At 40.1% G+C, this 18,736-nt stretch overlaps 1 protein-coding gene across 1 annotated transcript in view; it reads left to right on the forward strand.

Annotated features, from left to right (window-relative positions):
* Positions 1-18,736, forward strand: part of MAST3 (microtubule associated serine/threonine kinase 3) — a 114,788-nt gene that overhangs the window by 74,367 nt on the left and 21,685 nt on the right. Inside the window, exons 16-21 of the mRNA XM_018558944.1 lie at positions 2,771-2,936; positions 5,466-5,567; positions 7,429-7,551; positions 10,586-10,698; positions 11,204-11,358; positions 13,246-13,460. Of these exons, the coding sequence (XP_018414446.1) occupies positions 2,771-2,936; positions 5,466-5,567; positions 7,429-7,551; positions 10,586-10,698; positions 11,204-11,358; positions 13,246-13,460 (874 nt within the window). The remainder of the gene's footprint in view (positions 1-2,770; positions 2,937-5,465; positions 5,568-7,428; positions 7,552-10,585; positions 10,699-11,203; positions 11,359-13,245; positions 13,461-18,736) is intronic.

Consider the following 18,736-nt stretch of genomic DNA (forward strand, 5'->3'; position numbering starts at 1 on the left):
CACATAGAACTCGGATCTCCAGTTCATATCTACTTCCCACCTGCAGTGACTTTGGTCACCTTCGGCCATCCAATCCTTATCAGCTGTTTGGTTTAATGAGTACCTCAGGCTTTGCTCTCATATCTTAATTGCCTTACTGCTATGCAGTCGCAACATGTTGGCTTCTAGACAGAGGGCGTGGTCCCCTAATGGTTCTGGGGATGTTTGTTCTATGCCTTCCACGAGTCTTCAATCTGGAATCTTGTTATGCTATAATTATAGGGTCTACCTCCTCATCATAGTCTTCCTTAGGTCAGCTGAGTGAGGCCGAGTTCTAAGCCATGTTAACAGGGGTCTCTGCTACAGTCAAGGAAGACTCTGTGCAAATTCAACACGTTTCTGGCCAGTTCTGACCACTACAGAGGCTCCAAGCATGCTTCCATGCCTTCTCTGCAGAATCTGTAGCTGATCTGCCAATGGCGTTAAGGACACCTGAGCCATTGGTCTGAGTTTTAGAACTGTGCAGGGTTCCTTCGTCAGTCATAGTAATGACCCTTCACGTTTCTGAAACATTGCAATATTTCTTTATGCTGAAAAACGTAAATAAAGATGAGATTAAGGTGTGCGGACAGCATATCTTTTGTTAGGTGGGCTATCAAGTCTGCTAACTTATGGTGCAGAGGATCCCCTTTATTTCCTACTTAACCTTCATATGGGGATGTTCACATGTACTTTACTACATTTGGCAATGCAGATTCAGTGGGATTGAACCTTGGTTATCTGTTTTCTCAGAAACTGCGTTTCCACTCCTTGGAAGTAACTCTGCCCTAAGTTACCATTAAGAGTTCTTCCCTGATAGTCATTCATCACCTTGCCAAGGGAAATATCTGTTCTGACAGCTATTTTATGCATGAAGCCCTATTTCTCTTGGACCTATAATGGGAACAGGTGAATTGAGGTCTAGGGTCCTCTTCAGACTTAGGGCAGTCAATGCCAAACTCCATTTTGCAGTTCTGATCTCCCTCTACTAGACGTTGTTTACAGGTCCCTCTGTCCGACCCAAGCTCTCATAGGGGAGCTCCTTCTCTTTTGTTGACCACAGTTCAGGCTTTGAGTTTTTTTTCTCAGTATTGACTCTGGTTGATTTCTGTCTGGGTGGTCCCTGTAGGGAATTATTTTACGTTTCACCCTTCTAGTTGGATCATGTAGACCAGTTTTGAAGCTATGAACTATGGATCGACCTCGGACACCCTTACTACTTATTGGATTGTTTTTGGATGTCCCAAAGGTGATCGACTTCCTCTGTCCTAATTTGACACAAAAGAAAATAGGACATTTATCGTCACTGTAAAATCCTTTTTGTGGAGTTCACTGAGGGGCACAGTTCACACCCCTCTACATTTATGATCAAGCTGTTTAATACTAAAATCTCAATCATATGTGCTGCGCTTTAAATAATACAAACAAACAATATAACCATTGTTACAATGTGAATGTACACATAAATAAATCCACCGTTGAAAATAAGTAACAATATGTGTTCAAATAATCCTTATTTATATATCCAAGAAGGTTATTAAAACGTTGTCCCACTCCAAAAGGATCCTGCTTCAAAGATAGCTGCTCTTTAAGTGTTCACATGTGTGAGAGTAAAAACACTCCTCCACCGCTGCTATTATTTACACTCCAAAACACCACCTTCACCTGTACTCATGAGTATCCCCAGAAGACAGCTTCTCACCTCTTTATTAGACGTCAATCAACAAGGTCCAGTATAGCACACCCCTTATGCCCGCCGGGAGGTGGGGTAAACCCTTCACTTAGACTGGCTTTGTAGTGATCACTGCTCTCACTACGTCTCCGGTTTATTCATCTGTTCACCATTCAGCTTCACACTTGGCAACAACCCAAAACTCTTTGCTTCGTGATGTACAAGCTAATACAAGAGATGAAACAGATTCCATAGTGCAGATGGCCAATATACACTTTAAAACTTTTATTTAAAATCTACTCACATAAGACGATGTATGTAACTGGCAATATACAAGAACAATTGCAAACCACCGCAAGCTGATCTGTGCACTCCTCCTGCTTTGTGTCTTCTCCGTTCTTCAGTTCCACCCTATGTACGTTTTGTCACCAGACCACTTCATCTGGGGTATGCTGTTTTGTACTAATTGCTGCAAAACTGAGGCATGGTTGTAGTTTATTCTGGGCTGATCTACAGTTTTTTTTGTTTTTCCAGAGTCCAGTCCTCCTGTAGGTGGTTGTATACCCCCAAAGTGGTAGACTTTCTGTGTCTCTCAATGGACTCCAAGGAAAAGATTTTACAGTTATTTTACAAGGGGTACAACATTTCTATAATTTTTGCAAAAAAACTAAAAGGCAGTTTTAACACACAAAAAATGCAATCTGCACTCTCGGTTCTCATGTATTTTCCCAACAATTGTTTTGGAAAGGCTGGGAGTTAAGAAGCTAAGGGAGTTTTTTAAAAACTGCATTTTTACTTTATGCTAAGAAGTTTGTAATGTCTCATTTAAACTTTGAACATTGTTTACATATGCAGAAACTTTCATGCTACCCTTATGCCAGTTTATTTAATAAAATATCATACCAGTATTAGAGACTAAACAATTTTAACTTTTAGGCTGTATGTTAAAATTGTTATTTTTACTAGCTAAAGTATGGCTATTTTAGAACAGGCAAGGTTGAGGATATTGTAAACTTATAAGAATTGTCCACCCAAGTACAACTTTTAAAGTATGCTTTCGAAATGTATTTTATTCTGTAGGTATGTGGAACCCCTGAATACATAGCACCTGAAGTAATCTTGCGGCAGGGTTATGGCAAGCCTGTGGACTGGTGGGCAATGGGCATCATTCTCTATGAGTTTCTGGTGGGCTGTGTACCATTTTTTGGTGACACTCCAGAGGAGTTGTTTGGACAAGTGATCAGTGGTAAGTGGTATTATTTATTTTTCTGCTTGTGGTGCATATAGAAGACCACATGGATTTTTCTGTACACATGTTCAAACAACACAACACAGCACAGTACATAGAAGAAAAGGTAGATAGATATAAAGTTTTAGATATTAAATTTAGTTACAGAGATATAGAGCAAGATAGAAAGATATTTATATACCTGCGCACTCCATGGAGACGAGTGTGCCAGTGCCTCCTCAGATTTTGCAGGTGTGAAAGAGTGCGAGCAACCTACCTCACTCTGCTTGTCCTCCTTTTCTTCCTCCTCATCAGACAAGTTTCCCCATCATCATTTATATAAAGATATAACGTAAACACACACAAAATAAAGTTAGTCCAAGTATTAGGAATTATTACTGCAAGCTAGACAAAGGTAAATATAACGCAGGGCCTTTTACTCGAACTTCCACTCGCTTTCTTGGCACCTGCAATATGGTTTTACATCCCAGTTGATTCTACTCAACCCACAGCATGCTCCACATTTCACTCTAAATGGTCAGTTTTGGTGTCTAAATTTACTTTGGGTGAATTGCATCCTGCTCTGTGTGGTCCATCATATCATTAGTTCAGTTCCCTGTGCAGGGGGGTGGGATGCTTTGTGCAGCGTGACATTTCATTGTAGGTGCAATACACGCATTAAGTGAACGGAGGTTGGAAGTTGGAGTTTTCAGCATTTCACTCGCCCTTGGCCACCTAACAATAAAATAATCCAAAAAACGTGAAGTAACCCTTAAAGAAACACTAAAATATTAGCACTCAACAGGGACATGTGTTTATGTCCACGCTGTGTGCTAAACTCCCTCTGTGAGATGTTGGTGTTGACCACAGTTTAACCATTTGAAGACATGGGTGTTAAACCCCCTTCCTGTCCAGGCCATTTTTCAGGATTCAGGGCTGAGGTACTTTCACATTTATTCAGTCATGCAACACTGTACTGAAATTTATTTTATACAATTTTTTGGAACAGATTGAGCTTTCTTTGGTGTATTTAATCACCACTGGGGGGTTTTATTTTTTATGAAGAACAAAGTTCCACAAATTTTGAAAAAAAAAAATGTTTTTACTTTGTTATGTTATGAAACATTTCTTAATAGCCAATTTTTGGGTAAAATATAGAAGATGGGGTCATGTGCACCCAAAAAACTACCATACCCAAAATTGCCCATACGCTCATCGATTTAGTGTTAATCGTGATTGATGGCCCTAGAATTATTGCTCGCACTCTGAGATTTGCGGTAACGTATGACGGAATCATCATTTTCGCACGTAGGTGCATCCGGCGCATACTATCCACCTATGTGTTAGCACAAATACAATGACAGGTCCTCTTTATGGAGACATCAGGGCTCTATTAGATCCCTAATGTTACCTTTGGACCCCCAAATAAGCTGATTAAGCAAATGTATAGGAGACTGCACCTGTCTAAAAACAGGAATAGAGCACTCTAGAGTGATCCATTCCTAATGACAAACTGTGGTCAACTCAACAGGGACATGTCACACACATGCCACAATTGTGTGCTAGATTTGTATTTCAGTGTCTCTGTTCATATCCAATAAAACAGACACAGCAGTTACCTTTTCGTGTCTTCCCCTGTGGCTAAGCAGGTCCCAGTTCAGGGTCAGTTTTTCTCTCATTCCTCCATTCCCCTGGCTGCAAGAACGAGGCATGGTGACTGAACCAGGAACAGGAAGTAACTGGGTGATCTTTGAACTTTTTATTTAATATTTCCTGGTATCAAACATTTTAATATTCATAGTTTGCCAGGGGTTACATTTACAAGTGCATACATGTACATGGTCTACACGTGTTTATATGTGTACACATGGAAATTTACCCAGATTTTTACATTTTTATTTTACGGTATGAACACAAAGCAAGTCTACTGATCTTTATGCATCTGTATGCATGGACCCAGAAATCTGCTTTGTACAATGTTGCACACGAAACACCAAAACAAGTCAAGTGTCCAAAACTTAGTTTGGTTAATAGATTCGATTAGATGCAGACACTAAATATACTGTGTTTTTTTTTTTTTTTCCTCGTGGATTCTGGTATGTAAACACAATTTTACTCCAGTGGCCTATTGCAGATGCGGTACATGGCTTGCCAATTTCTTCAATGGCTGTTGTTGCCATGCAGATTTGTTTGGCTTGCTCACAATACCTTGATCAAGAGCTCCTCCTCTGTTGGGGTGGATCTGTTTTTTTCCCCCCTTTTTTTTTTTTTTTTTTTTAATGCATTACTTACATTTTTGGTCAGTGGGTCATTGTGTTTTTCTGTATCTTCTTTACTGCAGTAAGCACTCTTTCAGTTATCTGACTTTGATTATCTAGAACAAGCCATTCTGGTTCTAATAGGTTTTCCTGGTGCCTTTCTGATGAATTTATTAAAAATATAGAATAGTGCACTTTTTCAGATTAACATGGAAGTAATTTAACATTTCATTAGACATGTTGCTAACAACCTTTAGTTAAAAGTAAGATGTCACTGTGGTTTATTTAGATGACATTGTGTGGCCAGGAGGGGAAGAAGCTCTTCCAGCTGATGCTCAGGACCTCATCACACGACTATTGCGGCAGAATGCAATGGAGCGCCTAGGGACAGGTAATACCCAGCTGTGAATGTACTCTAGCTGCATGTATTGGTGTCATTGCTAGTATTTATGGGGACAACTTCTTCATATAGCTTATGTGTGTCTTGAACAAGAAAGCAAGTTAATTTCTAGTTTACATTTGTCACAGTTTTTTCTCTCTCGTTCTCTTACTCATTCTCTCTCTCGATCTCTCGTTCGCTCTCTAGTTTTGTTTTTTCATTTACCAATATGATCTAGATAACAACACTCCATGTCCAGTCAGAATCAAAGTATCTTACTGATGCGTAACAGTGACACATTTCTTTTTTAGCACACTTTAAAGTGTAGTTCCACTTTTGTCAAAGCTTAACTAAAACTTTAAAAAGTGTTTCTTTGGAGCAGGATTATGCACAGAACTGCAATCTATTCTGAACAATTTCAGAGAGACAAACTGTGTAGAATAAGTTTCTGCTCATTAACATACAATGTAGAAAACTGTCCTTGAGATCTTTAACCCTTTATTAGGACAGGCAAGATTGAAATCTACTTCACAACTGATAATGAGACCTGCCAGCAAAATACAGACAGGGTTAATTATGGTTAACGCTCACTCCACAACCCCCACCTTAACATTACATGAGGGAGCTAGGTAGGATTTAAAGCAAGTAAAAATCACCTATAATGAAAACAGCAATTTTTTAATATTTGAGGTTATGCTATGCGAATGGAAACATGTAACACAAATAAAGTAGATGGTATCCACATTGGGCTGCAAAAGTTGAAATACTGGTTATTTAAGAGACAAACTCCTGAAACAGCTAATATGAGAAAGTTGGAGTAATAGTTTACTATAGCTTTCTCCCAGGGTGATGGCAGCAGACAAGTGGCACATGTTCCAGGTATCTAAATAATCCTAATTTGCTGTTTTTCAGCAAATTAAGATTATTTTTAAGTTTTTTTAATTAAATGTCTTTATTGCAGTACTTTTTTACCTTTCCTACTTTACTTGAAAGCAGTAGATTTGTAAACATCCCCTTCTAAATGTCATGAGTGGCTAGAGCGCCTGTATATAAAAATTGGTGAAATAATAGTTCTTATTTTTGTCTCTCTCTTCACTTTATTTGACCCCTAAACTTTTTATAAACTTTTAAACATTGTAACTGTAGAAGGAGTAGCGGAAAATATAAGAAAATGGGATAGCGTAAATGAAAAATAAACAAAAGTGATGAAACATAAACTCTACCTCCTTGATCACAATTTACTCTCCAGCCTAAATTGTAAATGAGAGGTTATTCCTGGTTTAGAGTAGCACAAATTATTGCTGATAAAGGGTGGTTTGTCTTTATAAAAGATTTAATAACCTTTTAATAACTCTGTTGGGACTACAAAAACATTAATGAAACGGTAGAACTGGAAATATTTCCTCTGCTATGTCGCAATGGTGAATTTACATTGGAAATGTGATTTGATTTACATTTTGAGGTTGCAGTTTCATATCCTCCTTCTCTTGGTCAGAAATAGTGCTTCAGCTTTCTGAAACATCCAATTGACCACATATGAGATTTACAGTGCAAATGTGCAAACATTACAGGTACTATAATTTCTTTCAGATGTACAAAAAATGTCAGATGTGTTCAGAGCTTAAAGCCGTGTGTCCATTAGAGCAGTTCAAACATCAAATAAAAACATTCAAAGTTTGAGAATCAAACTGCAAGTAGATTGTTATGCTTAGATGCACATTTGCATTAATACACTTTTTTTTCTATTCCTCCCCTCACTTTTTTCAGACTTGTCTCTTCTGCAATGATTAATCTGATATCTAGTGGGTTGGATATGTATTTCAGATTGTTGATAATAATTTGGTTTGATAAATCCTGTTTTATATACGACTAGGTGGGGCACAAGAAGTAAAGCATCATCTCTTCTTCCGTTCTTTGGACTGGAATGGGCTCTTGAGGCAGAAAGCTGAGTTTGTTCCACAGTTAGATGCTGAAGATGATACCAGCTATTTTGACAGTAAGACTATAATGAGAGGTTGTGATAATAGTATATAAAATGTGTACATACCAGTTAGTTTGTTTAGGATTACCCAGATTTCTGCCTTGCACTCCAATAAAAAAAAAGCTACAAAGTTGCTATTAGTGAATATCAAATGGTTGAACTTCTGTTAATGTAAAATGTATTCTGATTAATGATTACTTAATTCTGACATTTTTAACTGTGTTAAAATGTATGTATAGTGTCCTTGAATTTAAAATATTTAGGTACTGCTGGGGAACAATGTCCAGCTCATTGAAATAATTATTTGTTCCTCCTGAAAAGTGAGGAAATTAAAAGCAATTGTCTCATGTCTTTGGTATGTCATCGTGTAAAACAAGAAAGTGTGAAATTAGATACATAACTGCTTATTCTAAAAAGATTTTCTAAAATAGACTGGACAGATTTGTTGGTGCCGATCTTAAAAAGTAGATCAAAGTGATATTTTAAACTATTTTCTGTAATTAGTATTACACATCTTCAGTATTGTAATCAGTCAGTCAGGCTAGTTAAATGGAGAAGAGCAGTCACTCTACTGTTTGGTATCATTATGTGCACCACACTGAACATGGACCACAGAAAGCAAAAGAAGGGAGGTGTCTGAGGAGATCAGAATGCAAAATGATAGGCCAGCATGTCAAAGGTAAAAGCTAGGGATGCACCGTTACCGTTTTTTTGGTATTGAGTGCGAGTACCGATATTCATATTTCGGTACTTCCGGTAGCATGGTGCAAGCTTTTCCAGGCAATCAGGAAGCTGGGCAGCTTGTCATTACCCAGTTGTCCAGCTTCTGAGTTGCCCGGGAAGCCGGCTTCCCATTCAATCAGCATCGACCCAGCTGTTTGGCAGGCTTCATGCTGATTGGCCAGAAAGCCGGCTTCCTAGCCATTCAGCATGGAGCTGTCTTCCCAGGCAGTCAGGATTAACAGAAAGCCGGCTACATGTTCCCTCACGGCACTGCCGGTGAGGGATCAAGTATGGGTGCATTTGGGCGAGTACTCGCCTAAATACTCAGTATCCCTAGTAAGGGCCATGCAACCATCTCCATGCAGCTTGATGTTCTTGGGACTACAGTTGCACACATTAGGTTTAAGACCCATCAGAGTGTAGCCAACCTCCCTGGATGTGGCCGCAAGAGCAAAATTTACCCCAGATTGAACAGAACGATAGTTCAAATGGTAGACAAAGAGATACAAGCTGAACTCTAAGGTCAAGCTACATCAGTGTCTGATCGCACCATCCATAACTTCTTGAGTGACAGTGGGCTTCAAGGAAGTAGACCCAAGAGGACTTTTGAAAGAAAAACATAAAAAAGCTAGTTTGGAATCTGCTAAAATGCATGCTGACAAGCTGCAGTGCTTCTGGTAGAATGGCCTTTGGACAGATGAGACGAACCTGGAGCTTTTTGGCAAATCACATCAGCTGTGTGTTCACATATAAAAAAATGAAGAACACCACACCTACTGTGAAATGTGGAGGAGGATTAATTATGTTTTGTGGCAGCTTCTAGCGGTTAACGCCTTACATTTGTGCAGGGCACAAAGAAATAGAGAGACTCCAGATTTGTACCATCTTCCCTTTGAATATTTTTTCATTCTGTACCTTTACTCTCCTGAAAAAAAATAATTCCCACAAATGGATGCACTTTCAAAGCCTGTTGTTGTCACCTTGTTGTCATCTCTTTGGAAAGTTGCATTCTGGAGGGCACCTGACTGTTATACTCCGGATGCTGCAAAACATTATTGCCGCTGTTATTATAGTAGTTCTACTATGCAGTTTCTACTATATGCCTTATGGTTGTATTCTTTAAAATAAAACTCTTCTAAAAGAAATCTCAAGACTCTTAAGGAATTCTGGAGGAAATCTTACTGTTCAGTGTCAGAAAGGTCATGGGTCCTCCAACAGGATAATGACCCAAAACACACAGCTAAAAGCACCAAGAATGGCTAAGAACAAAACGATGAACTCTTCCCACATGGCCTTCTATGATCCCTGATCTGAACCCTATCAGAAATCTATAGAAAGGGCTGAAACAAACATGCAGTCTATAGAAGACACCATTTAAACATGAGACACCTGGAGAAGTTTGCTCAAGAACACTGGGCCAAACTACCAGTTTATTGACAGCTACAGAAATCGCTTGTTTGTAGGGCTAGCCTCTAAGGGCCCAGTCACACCATATCCAGTGCTGTCCGAGCCCGAAACACACTGGATCGCATAGATCAGGCCGGGCCATGTTCTGGGGCGGAAGGGGGCATGGCGGTGCCATTCATATCAATGGCTGCCCCTCGCTCGAAGTGCGATTGTCCGCATCAGAACACGAGGTACAGGAATGCCCTACGTTCCAGTGCAGTGCAATCGTAAAAAATAATGCATGCAGGGCATTCCTGTACCTCGCGTTCCGGTACGGGCAATCACACTGTGCGCGGGGGCATGCCAGTGGTGCCGTTGACATGAATGGCATGGCCACGCCCCCTCCCGCCCCAGAACATGGCTGTGACTGGGCCCTTAAGGTTGGGCAACACAATATTTGGTTAGGGGCCCATCATTTTTGTCCTTGCCATTTTAATTGGTTTTATTATTTAAGTTAGTGTGTTAAATTACAACCAGATCTTTATTTAGGACCCGTTCACACCTATGCCTTGGGTTAATTGCTTGGTACCATGCGATTAATGCACGCTATGCACCTACTTTAAATTACAGTGCGGCAAGAGCATTGCATTGCCATTCACTTGAATAGCACCTCAACGCACCGTTTTTTTTTTTGCATTGGGAAAAATTAGTGCATGTACTATTTTTTTCCACCTCAATGCATGGTATTGCAGTACTTTGTGCTGCAGCGCATTGCGACTGGGAAGTGTATTGGGGGTGCCATTTAGCACCTGCCACACTGTAACATTTGGCAGGTGCGTTGCGCGATAGTGTATGTTACCGTGAAATTAGCACAGCATTGTCTCTGAACATGTTACTGTCACATGTTTTTTTAAATTGTATTCTCTTATGTTGCTTTCAGCACGCTCTGAGCGTTATCATCATCTGGACTCTGAAGAAGATGACGAGACAAATGATGAGGAGCCCTCTGTGGAAATTCGTCAATTTTCCTCTTGTTCTAATCGATTCAGCAAGGTAATTCTGAAGGAATATCCCTCCACTGTCCCCTTATACTATGATCTATTTCTATGTAATGACTGTAGTGTATACCTTGTTAGTGCCATAGCTGCATGTGTAGTGGTCAGAGAAGACATAATCACAATGTGTATAGGTAAAAATACTAGCTGCAATGGGTTTAGTGAACCTACAGAAAGTGTGACAGAAAGTACCAGTGTACCACGTTAGCAATAAAACTTGTTTTTCGGAAGTTTGGCTATGGTAGGTGGTGTAGAGAGAAAAAGGGTAAAGGAGGTATTGCATCGCAATATATTGACTGCTAAAAATGTTGGTGCAATATCAGGAAGTCATGTAAGGGGTGATTAAGATTAAGCGTGCTGGGAAAATGACATATATATTTATGCGATGTGTGCTTGCAATATAGTTATGTATGTTTTTTTTATTGATGTTCAGTATTTTTATTTGCATTACTATAAAATAGCGACTTTATTTTATATTCTTGTCTTAATTATTAAACTTGTAGGTTTATAGCAGCTCGGAGCATCTTGCTACACAACTCAGTCTCAGCTTCTCATCAACTGATAGAAGCCATAGTGATGAAAAGGAAGAACGAGGAGAGAAGTGGGACAGAATAATGTCTAGAGAAGATGAAAACAATCAAACACACACTGAGACCAGGTAATTTATACCAGAAATCTAATAATGAACTATGTCAAACTGCTTTCACATTATCATCACTGATAATCCTGTGGGGTGGCGGCAGTTCAACATAGGTATGGGATGATTTGTTTCATCAAGAGACCTTTAAAGGAACAAAGATTTATAAATAATAATTTACTCTATATACAATATTGTACATTTCAAAAATAGTACATACAGTCATAGTTTGTCATGCTACCACTCCAGATCTGAAACCGCAAAAAACGTCAGAGGGGCATATGCTAGGGCAGTTCAAAGAAAGACGAACCACCAAGATTTCCCAGGACATTATCTCATTTGTTGTCACTATAACACATATTTGTTTAAACTTAGTACTATTTATGATCAGCATACATTATGACTAAAGATAATTACGTCTTCTCCTTCAGGAAATACCTACAGACCTAGGATGAACATTCTTCAAACACTAGTCAACTCCGCCACTTAGCATATTAATTAAATCTGGGGCATCAGTAAGGCCAATGAAAGTTTTGATATCCACCTATAGCTAAGGCAGATCTTAGCTTAACCTGGTCCTGGTCATAAAGGCACATTCTAGCTTTATCCGCAGTCCGCATTTCAGAAGTGGACGATTGACAGGCAGATTATCTTGGCAGGCAGACGCTGGATATAGGGGAGTGGTCTCTTCTCCCTGACATGTTTCAGGAGATCTGCTGTCACTGGGGGACACCAGATGTAGTCCAGGGATCCGAGCATGTTCGCAATGGATGCACTGGTGACTCCATGGGATTGGTTTGCTCTGCTCTATGCCTTCCCTCCGTTAAATTCGACCTTATCTGCTTTGCAGGATCGAGACAGATGGGGATCTTGGTGACCCCAACAGGCCAAGAAGTGTATGGTACGCAGACATTCTGGCCATGTCGAACGGTTAGCCTTGTCCGCTCCTGGACTGCACAGATCTTTTGTCCCATAGTCTGGTGTTCCACCCTGATTCTCAGTCGCTGGCTTTTGTGGCTTGGCTGTTGAGGCCCAGGTCTTAAAGGACAGGGGCTTATAAGACTCTGTTATTCCAACTCTCTTGGGGGCCAGAAGGTCCACCTCTCGCAAGGTGTATCATCGTACCTGGCCTTTTTTGTCTGGTGTGAACAGATAGATTTATTTAAAGTCAGATATCTAGGGCATAGTGCTTTTTGCTCTTGATCTGTGTGGTATCATGATGGCAAGGTCAGAAAGGCTCTCAGCAAGGCCATCATAAAGAAGATTGTGGATGCCTGAGAGTCTGCCAAAGATTCAAAAGATTGCCAAAATATTTTAAATCTGTTATTCTGCTGTAAATGAATAAATAAAATAAATCTACAATAAGTGTAGATTACAAAGAGCTGCTAATTTGTCCAGGACTGGCCAGTGCAGCAAATTCAGTTAGAATTTAAACCCAGGTTTTCCTTTTCTGTGGAAGTTCAAGAGTTGGGCACTTGACTGGATGTAAATGTATATGGATGACAGGGAGTGGTCTGCCTTACTCTGAGGTCCGGTATTGATATGTCATTGGTTTTGCCTCATTATTGATCATACTGGTCCTGGCGCTAACATGGATATGACCCATATGCTCTCAGTCTTGACTTAGTAAGGGTCCCCTGATCTTAGTCCGATCTTAGACTCAAACTAAAAGGTTGCAGGATTTCCACGTATATGTTTTGACAAAATACAACTCTTCTGGCAAATACACAATGTGTACAAATTGTCCTGTTTTTAACCTGCCCTATTTTTATACATGTCGTCCCCTTTTTATGTTTTAACATAGTCCTTCATATGTTTTGTTTAATTGCCTTGATAGCTTTTCAATTGATTCTAGGACTAGCCTAGTGTTAGGTGAAAATAATGTTTTTTCTGTACTATCATCCTCAGGCTGAGGTCCTGGACTTCTTCTGGATCCTCTTATAACTCATGGCTAAGTGAGCGAAGTGCAAGTCCCTGTTTTCTGACCAGCACTTGCAGCCTGGATGCCATGCCAAAATTTGCTTTCTCTTCTGAAGATGAGACATCTGACCACAAATCAGAGAAGCCCACTTTTCCTGCAAAGGAAGTGAAAGGGACATCTCCCAAGCCAACATCTTTTTCTGGTAAGAATCTTTGCTAGAACAAAACTGGTTGGTGATCCAGGAACCCATTTTACTTAGCCTATTTGTACTGCAGTAGAGGTATTATCAAACACTTTTTCTGCAGTCTGCTGTCTCCTACATATACAAGGCTATTCACAAAAGGGTGAAGACAGGAGAAGTGAACAATCTAGGACAACATAGCTGAACCGGAAAGTGAGATGAATTGGAGAATTTTTCGAAATCCGCAATATTGGCCTAGATTGTTCACTTCTCCTGCCTTCTCCAAACTCTCCACCCTTTTGTGAATAACCCCTATAGAAAGCCTAGTGTACCAACTAAGCTGTTTCTCATTACTACCAGGCAGAATTAAAGTGATGTTAAAGTCAAAAGGGTTTTAAAGGATAATTAAAGCCTCCTCCTAGCAAGCAGTAGATCTATGCAAAAAGTAATGATGTGTAAAAAAAAAAAAACAGCTTTAGCAGGGGTTAATACTCACATGTGTCTTCCCTGCGCACTCCCGTCCGAAAATGTAAAGATCATCGGGCGGCCGCAAAGCATCTTGGGGCGGGCGCAAGCTAGTAGATGGAAAGTAGGTGGAGACTGGTCTGTTCCTTGTGACTTTGGAGTGGACAGGTAGTTCAGGGAAGCCAAGCTGAGAGAGTTGGAACCAGCTGTTCTGAAACAAGATTACTGTTAAGTGCTTAGGCACCAATTTTAAGACATAGTTTGATGGGTAATGTATATTTGATTGTCCTGAATGCATTATTGAAAAATGTTTTAGAGCTTAATGCTACTGCCTTCGAAGCTTGAATCTGATCAATATCAAGGGCTAACTGAGTGCTTTTTTGGGGGAAAACATTAGCAGTTCATAGACTGCTTTAACTTGCTACATGGCTCTACTCTAAACAAAATTTAGTTTTTATGTTGTAAGCATAAATGCATTTAAAACTTTACAGTGCCATTATATGACTTAAGGTTTGTGGACACTTGACCATAACTGTTGCAGTTATGTGAAAAAGTAAGTGCACCCCATGAAATTTGAACAAGCAAACATTAGATCTTGGCATAACCTCATCTTTTATATTTAACAAAAAGATTGGGTGTTATAGTGTGTTTGTATGCACTAAAATTAAGTGTGTTATTTTACTGAAATGTGTGGTTTATTAAAAAGTTGCGCTAATATGAAGTAATTTTCAGGCCAAAACAATGTGGATTTTTGACTCTGGCATGGAAAGGGTTAATAGCCCACATGTACAAAACTGAATTACAAAGAGACTTCTAAATACATTTTTTCTTTATCCATTGAGCGACATAGCTTGGCAACAAGCAACCTAGGGTTATACTGCTGCCTACAAGAAAAATGGACATCAACTAAAGACCAGCCCCCTTGAGGCTATAATCCCTTTTAAGTTTTGCTTATTGTCCTTAGGAGAATGAGTGTTCTTTCCCTTAGATTCTGTATTTTGATTAAATTGATATGTTTTGTATCAACAGCTACTGGTAGATCTAGGCCAGATATTGTAAATCCTGGAAGTTTTTCTAGTTCATGAAGTATACTGGAGTTCTCTCTGCAATGGTCCTGCAGTCTGCAGTGACAACCCATCTGTGTCCCAGTAAACATTGGACTTACTTGCTGAGTTTCAGTACCAGAGCTGTGGTAGTTTCACCTGTTCTTTTTAGATTCACTTGTGAGTGTCTAATGAAGGTCTTTGGCTGTTTTGGGGATTTTATTTCCTCTTTATGTCCCTGAGGTTTTGTGTAGGGATGTTCAGATACCAGTGCCGATACTTGGCATTTTCATGAGAACTACCAGGGTTGCAGCTGCGACCAGACACTGGCAAACCATTAGTCTGTATTGTTTTAGAAAAAGTGTCATATGGGACTAAACAAAAATGTATCAGTAATTGTATCTGTGAGTATCAGTACTTGTACTTGGTCTGGAAAAAATGGTATCGGTGCACCCCATTTATTTATATATATATAACAAATCATACCCAGGAGCCCCGTTACCAATGCTCCTTAAAAATGACAGCTGCCTCCTAACTTTTTAGTTTTTCTCTAGTCTAGTCTTGGAGCTGGAAAAGTATCTGTACTTGTACCAAGTACGGTACTTGGTATCTGCACAACCCTAGTTTTGGGTGTAGTAGCTGACACTGAAGCAGCAGCAGCGGGCTGCACACTCTGCAAGGAAGACATAAAACTCCTCTATTTTATTTACCCAAGCTTGATATTTTTTTTTTCTTTATGGGTAACACCCTCCTCTTTAATACTTACCTAGGATGTGTTTTGTGTATGGATTCTGATGCCACTGATTATGTCCAAACTGCCATTTGAATTTCCAGCTGCCTTCTTCTTAAGCCGCACCACAGAAATGAGCCAGCGTATGCGCATTAGGCTCTTACCTTACCGTTTTTTCTCTCATGAGGAGAGTTGTGACAAATGTCCCATCAGCTGGTACATACAGCTATCTCTTCTATAAGACTGTTTACAGGGACAAAATAGACTCTGGTGGCAGAAAAGTGGTCGCACAGCCATCAGAAAAAATAGTTCTTGCAGCATTTTTTCTGACCGGACCGCTGGCATTGATCTGCCCTGCATTCCCATGCGGCCCATCGCATTGTGGCCGGAGGGCATGGCTGCGGCGTCATACACTTCAATGGACCGCTACGCACAACTGTTTTTAATGGCATTCCAGTCATTCCTATAGTTCCAGATGTGGCTTCTGTGAAGGTTCTCCTTCATCCAGGTCATGGTATATCTGTAAAATATAAATCAAGGCAACTGCAGCTTTCTCAATTCAGAATGACTTGTACAAAAAAATATCTAGTAATAAATATGGTGAATGTCGCTCCAATCAACATAATCTGTTAATCATAACAAGCATGGAGTCAGAGACCTCATGGAGGTAAGGTGTTGATTGTATTTGCATGATCAGAGCTAGCAGGTGTTATTAACCCGCCCGTTCTGAATTGAGAAAGCTAGTCGGATGACCAGCGAAACGTCTTCAAGACAAGTCCAGTCGCCTTGATTTATTTTTTAAAGAAACAGATGTGCCTTTATCAGATCAGCCAGATCTGAAATTTCAAGGAACGATGTTCCACCCTGTTTCTTGTTTGCTGGCTTTGACAACCTGGCTGTTGAAACCTAGTTTCTGAGACGCAGAGGCATTTCGGATTTGTTTCTCTATTTCACAGTTCCCATGTCTTAGCAGTGTCGGACGGACCTCTTTTCAGCCATTTAGGGATTGCTCTCTCAGGGGTTATATTTTCCTGTTCCCACAACTGAAAGGTAACAAGGTTTCTATTTAAACCTGTTTACAGTTCCAAAACCCAAAGGAGTAATTTGTATTATCTTGGACTTAAAATCTCTCAACAGCTTTGTATGTCCTCAAACATTTCAAATGGAGTCTATTTGGTCAGTTATTGCCTCCCTTCATCACTGAGACTGCTGGGCATCCATCAGTATAAGGGATACATATAGTAATTACATATTTTAATCTTTCCAGGTCATCAGCAATTTCTTCGCTTTGCTGTGGGCGACAACCACTCTGTTTGTAGCCCCTCCCTTTGGCACTGCCTCAACTCCAAGAATGTTCACAAAGATCCTCACACCAGTTCTGGGTCTTCTTAGGCTCAGAAGTATTTCAGTATTTAAATACGTGGATGATCTATAGCTGTGCGAGCAGACCTCCCTGGCCTTGAACTCCAGTGTGTCCATCACACTGCAGACCTTTGAGGACTTTGGATGGATCCTGAACATATAGAAGTCATCTCTGATTTCTTCACAACGCTGGAGACCTTGGGCCTTCTTCTTTATACCCTTGAACCCCTTTCTGACTGGTCATCTGGTCCGCATACAACCGTACAATGCCACTGCTGTGGATTACATCATTTTGGGGGCACCATGCCCTGCTGGTACCATGAGATCAGTAAGGTCTGATCTATGCATTTCCTCTGCTGCAGCCTTTGCCTTGTTTACTTGAAGGATCAAGGCTAAGGACATTCCAGACATTCTTATAGCTCCAGATGTAGCCTCTATTGGATCAGCCAGCTCTGTTATTTCAAGGACATATCTTTCACCCTGCCTCTCGTTTGCTGGCTTTGACAGCCTAGCTGTTAAAACCTAGTTTCTGAAAAACTGGCATTTCGGATCTGTTTCTCTATTTCACAGTTCCCATGTCTTAGCAGTGTTGGGTGGGCCTCTTTTCAGCCATTTAGGGATTGCTCTCCCAGGGGTTATATTTTCCTGTTCCCACAACCGAGATTTCTCTTCATTGCCCGGGTGGTAATAAGGGCCATCAGGGTTTAACTTTTGGCGATGTCATTTAGATAGACAAATCCTGTCAGAAAGTGCTAAAAGAGCTTCTCCTGCTTTCAGATCCACTATTTATAGGTGGATTCAACAGGTTATTGTGCGGGCCTATGAGACATGAGAATAAAGTGTATTTACACTTTTGCAGTCAAAATTGAGAAATGTGTGTCTGTTAACACAGGATATCTAAAAATATTTTTTTTAAATATCTCTTACCTTTTAGATGTTGCTGTGTAGCAGGCATTTGCAAGCTTCTTTCTCAATTTCAGTAACATCAAACTTTGTTATGGCAGAAGTTATCCAAATCTAGTTTACAACTTATGAGATCTACTAGCACAGCACAGGCAGGGTTAATTATGTTAAAACGAACCTCCCCACTTCCCTTGCATTCCAGAGGGAAACAGTGCAGAGAACAACTTTTCTTTCAGAATGAATCATGTTTTTGTGCAAGCAGCATTTTGAAATGAGAAACATGTAACACATATAAAGTAGGTCTTATCCCAATTTGGCTGCAAAAGTTGAAATACACTTTAAGTGCCTTCTTTTCCCATTAAACCCCATTCCACTAGGGCACTTAGTGCTTCTTGGGCTTTTCATCATAAGGCCTTTGTGTCTCATATCTGCAAAGCTGCAACCTGGACTACCGTACATGCTTTCTCTGAGTTTTACATGGTTGATGTGTTTGCTTCTGCAGATGCTAATTTTGGTTGAAATGTTCCGCAAGCGAGTACTCAATGCCTTTTGTTCCCTTTTGCTTTTTGTTTTCCCCCGGTAGGGCTGGTTCACTTATTTTTTATTTTGATGTGCCAGCCTCCCAGTTTAGAGTGCTTTTGGACAGCCCTAGGTTGCTTATTGTCAAGCTCTGTCCCTCAATGGACGATAGAGAAATTGGGATTTTTTTTTCATGATATACATTCAATTTCTTGAAGTCCAATGAGGGACACCCTCCCCTCAAATGCTATCATTCTCTATTTGGACTGCTTGCT

The sequence above is a fragment of the Nanorana parkeri genome, unplaced genomic scaffold (assembly GCF_000935625.1).
Source record: "Nanorana parkeri isolate BGI_ZX_2015 unplaced genomic scaffold, ASM93562v1 scaffold369, whole genome shotgun sequence".
Lineage (NCBI taxonomy): Eukaryota > Metazoa > Chordata > Amphibia > Anura > Dicroglossidae > Nanorana > Nanorana parkeri.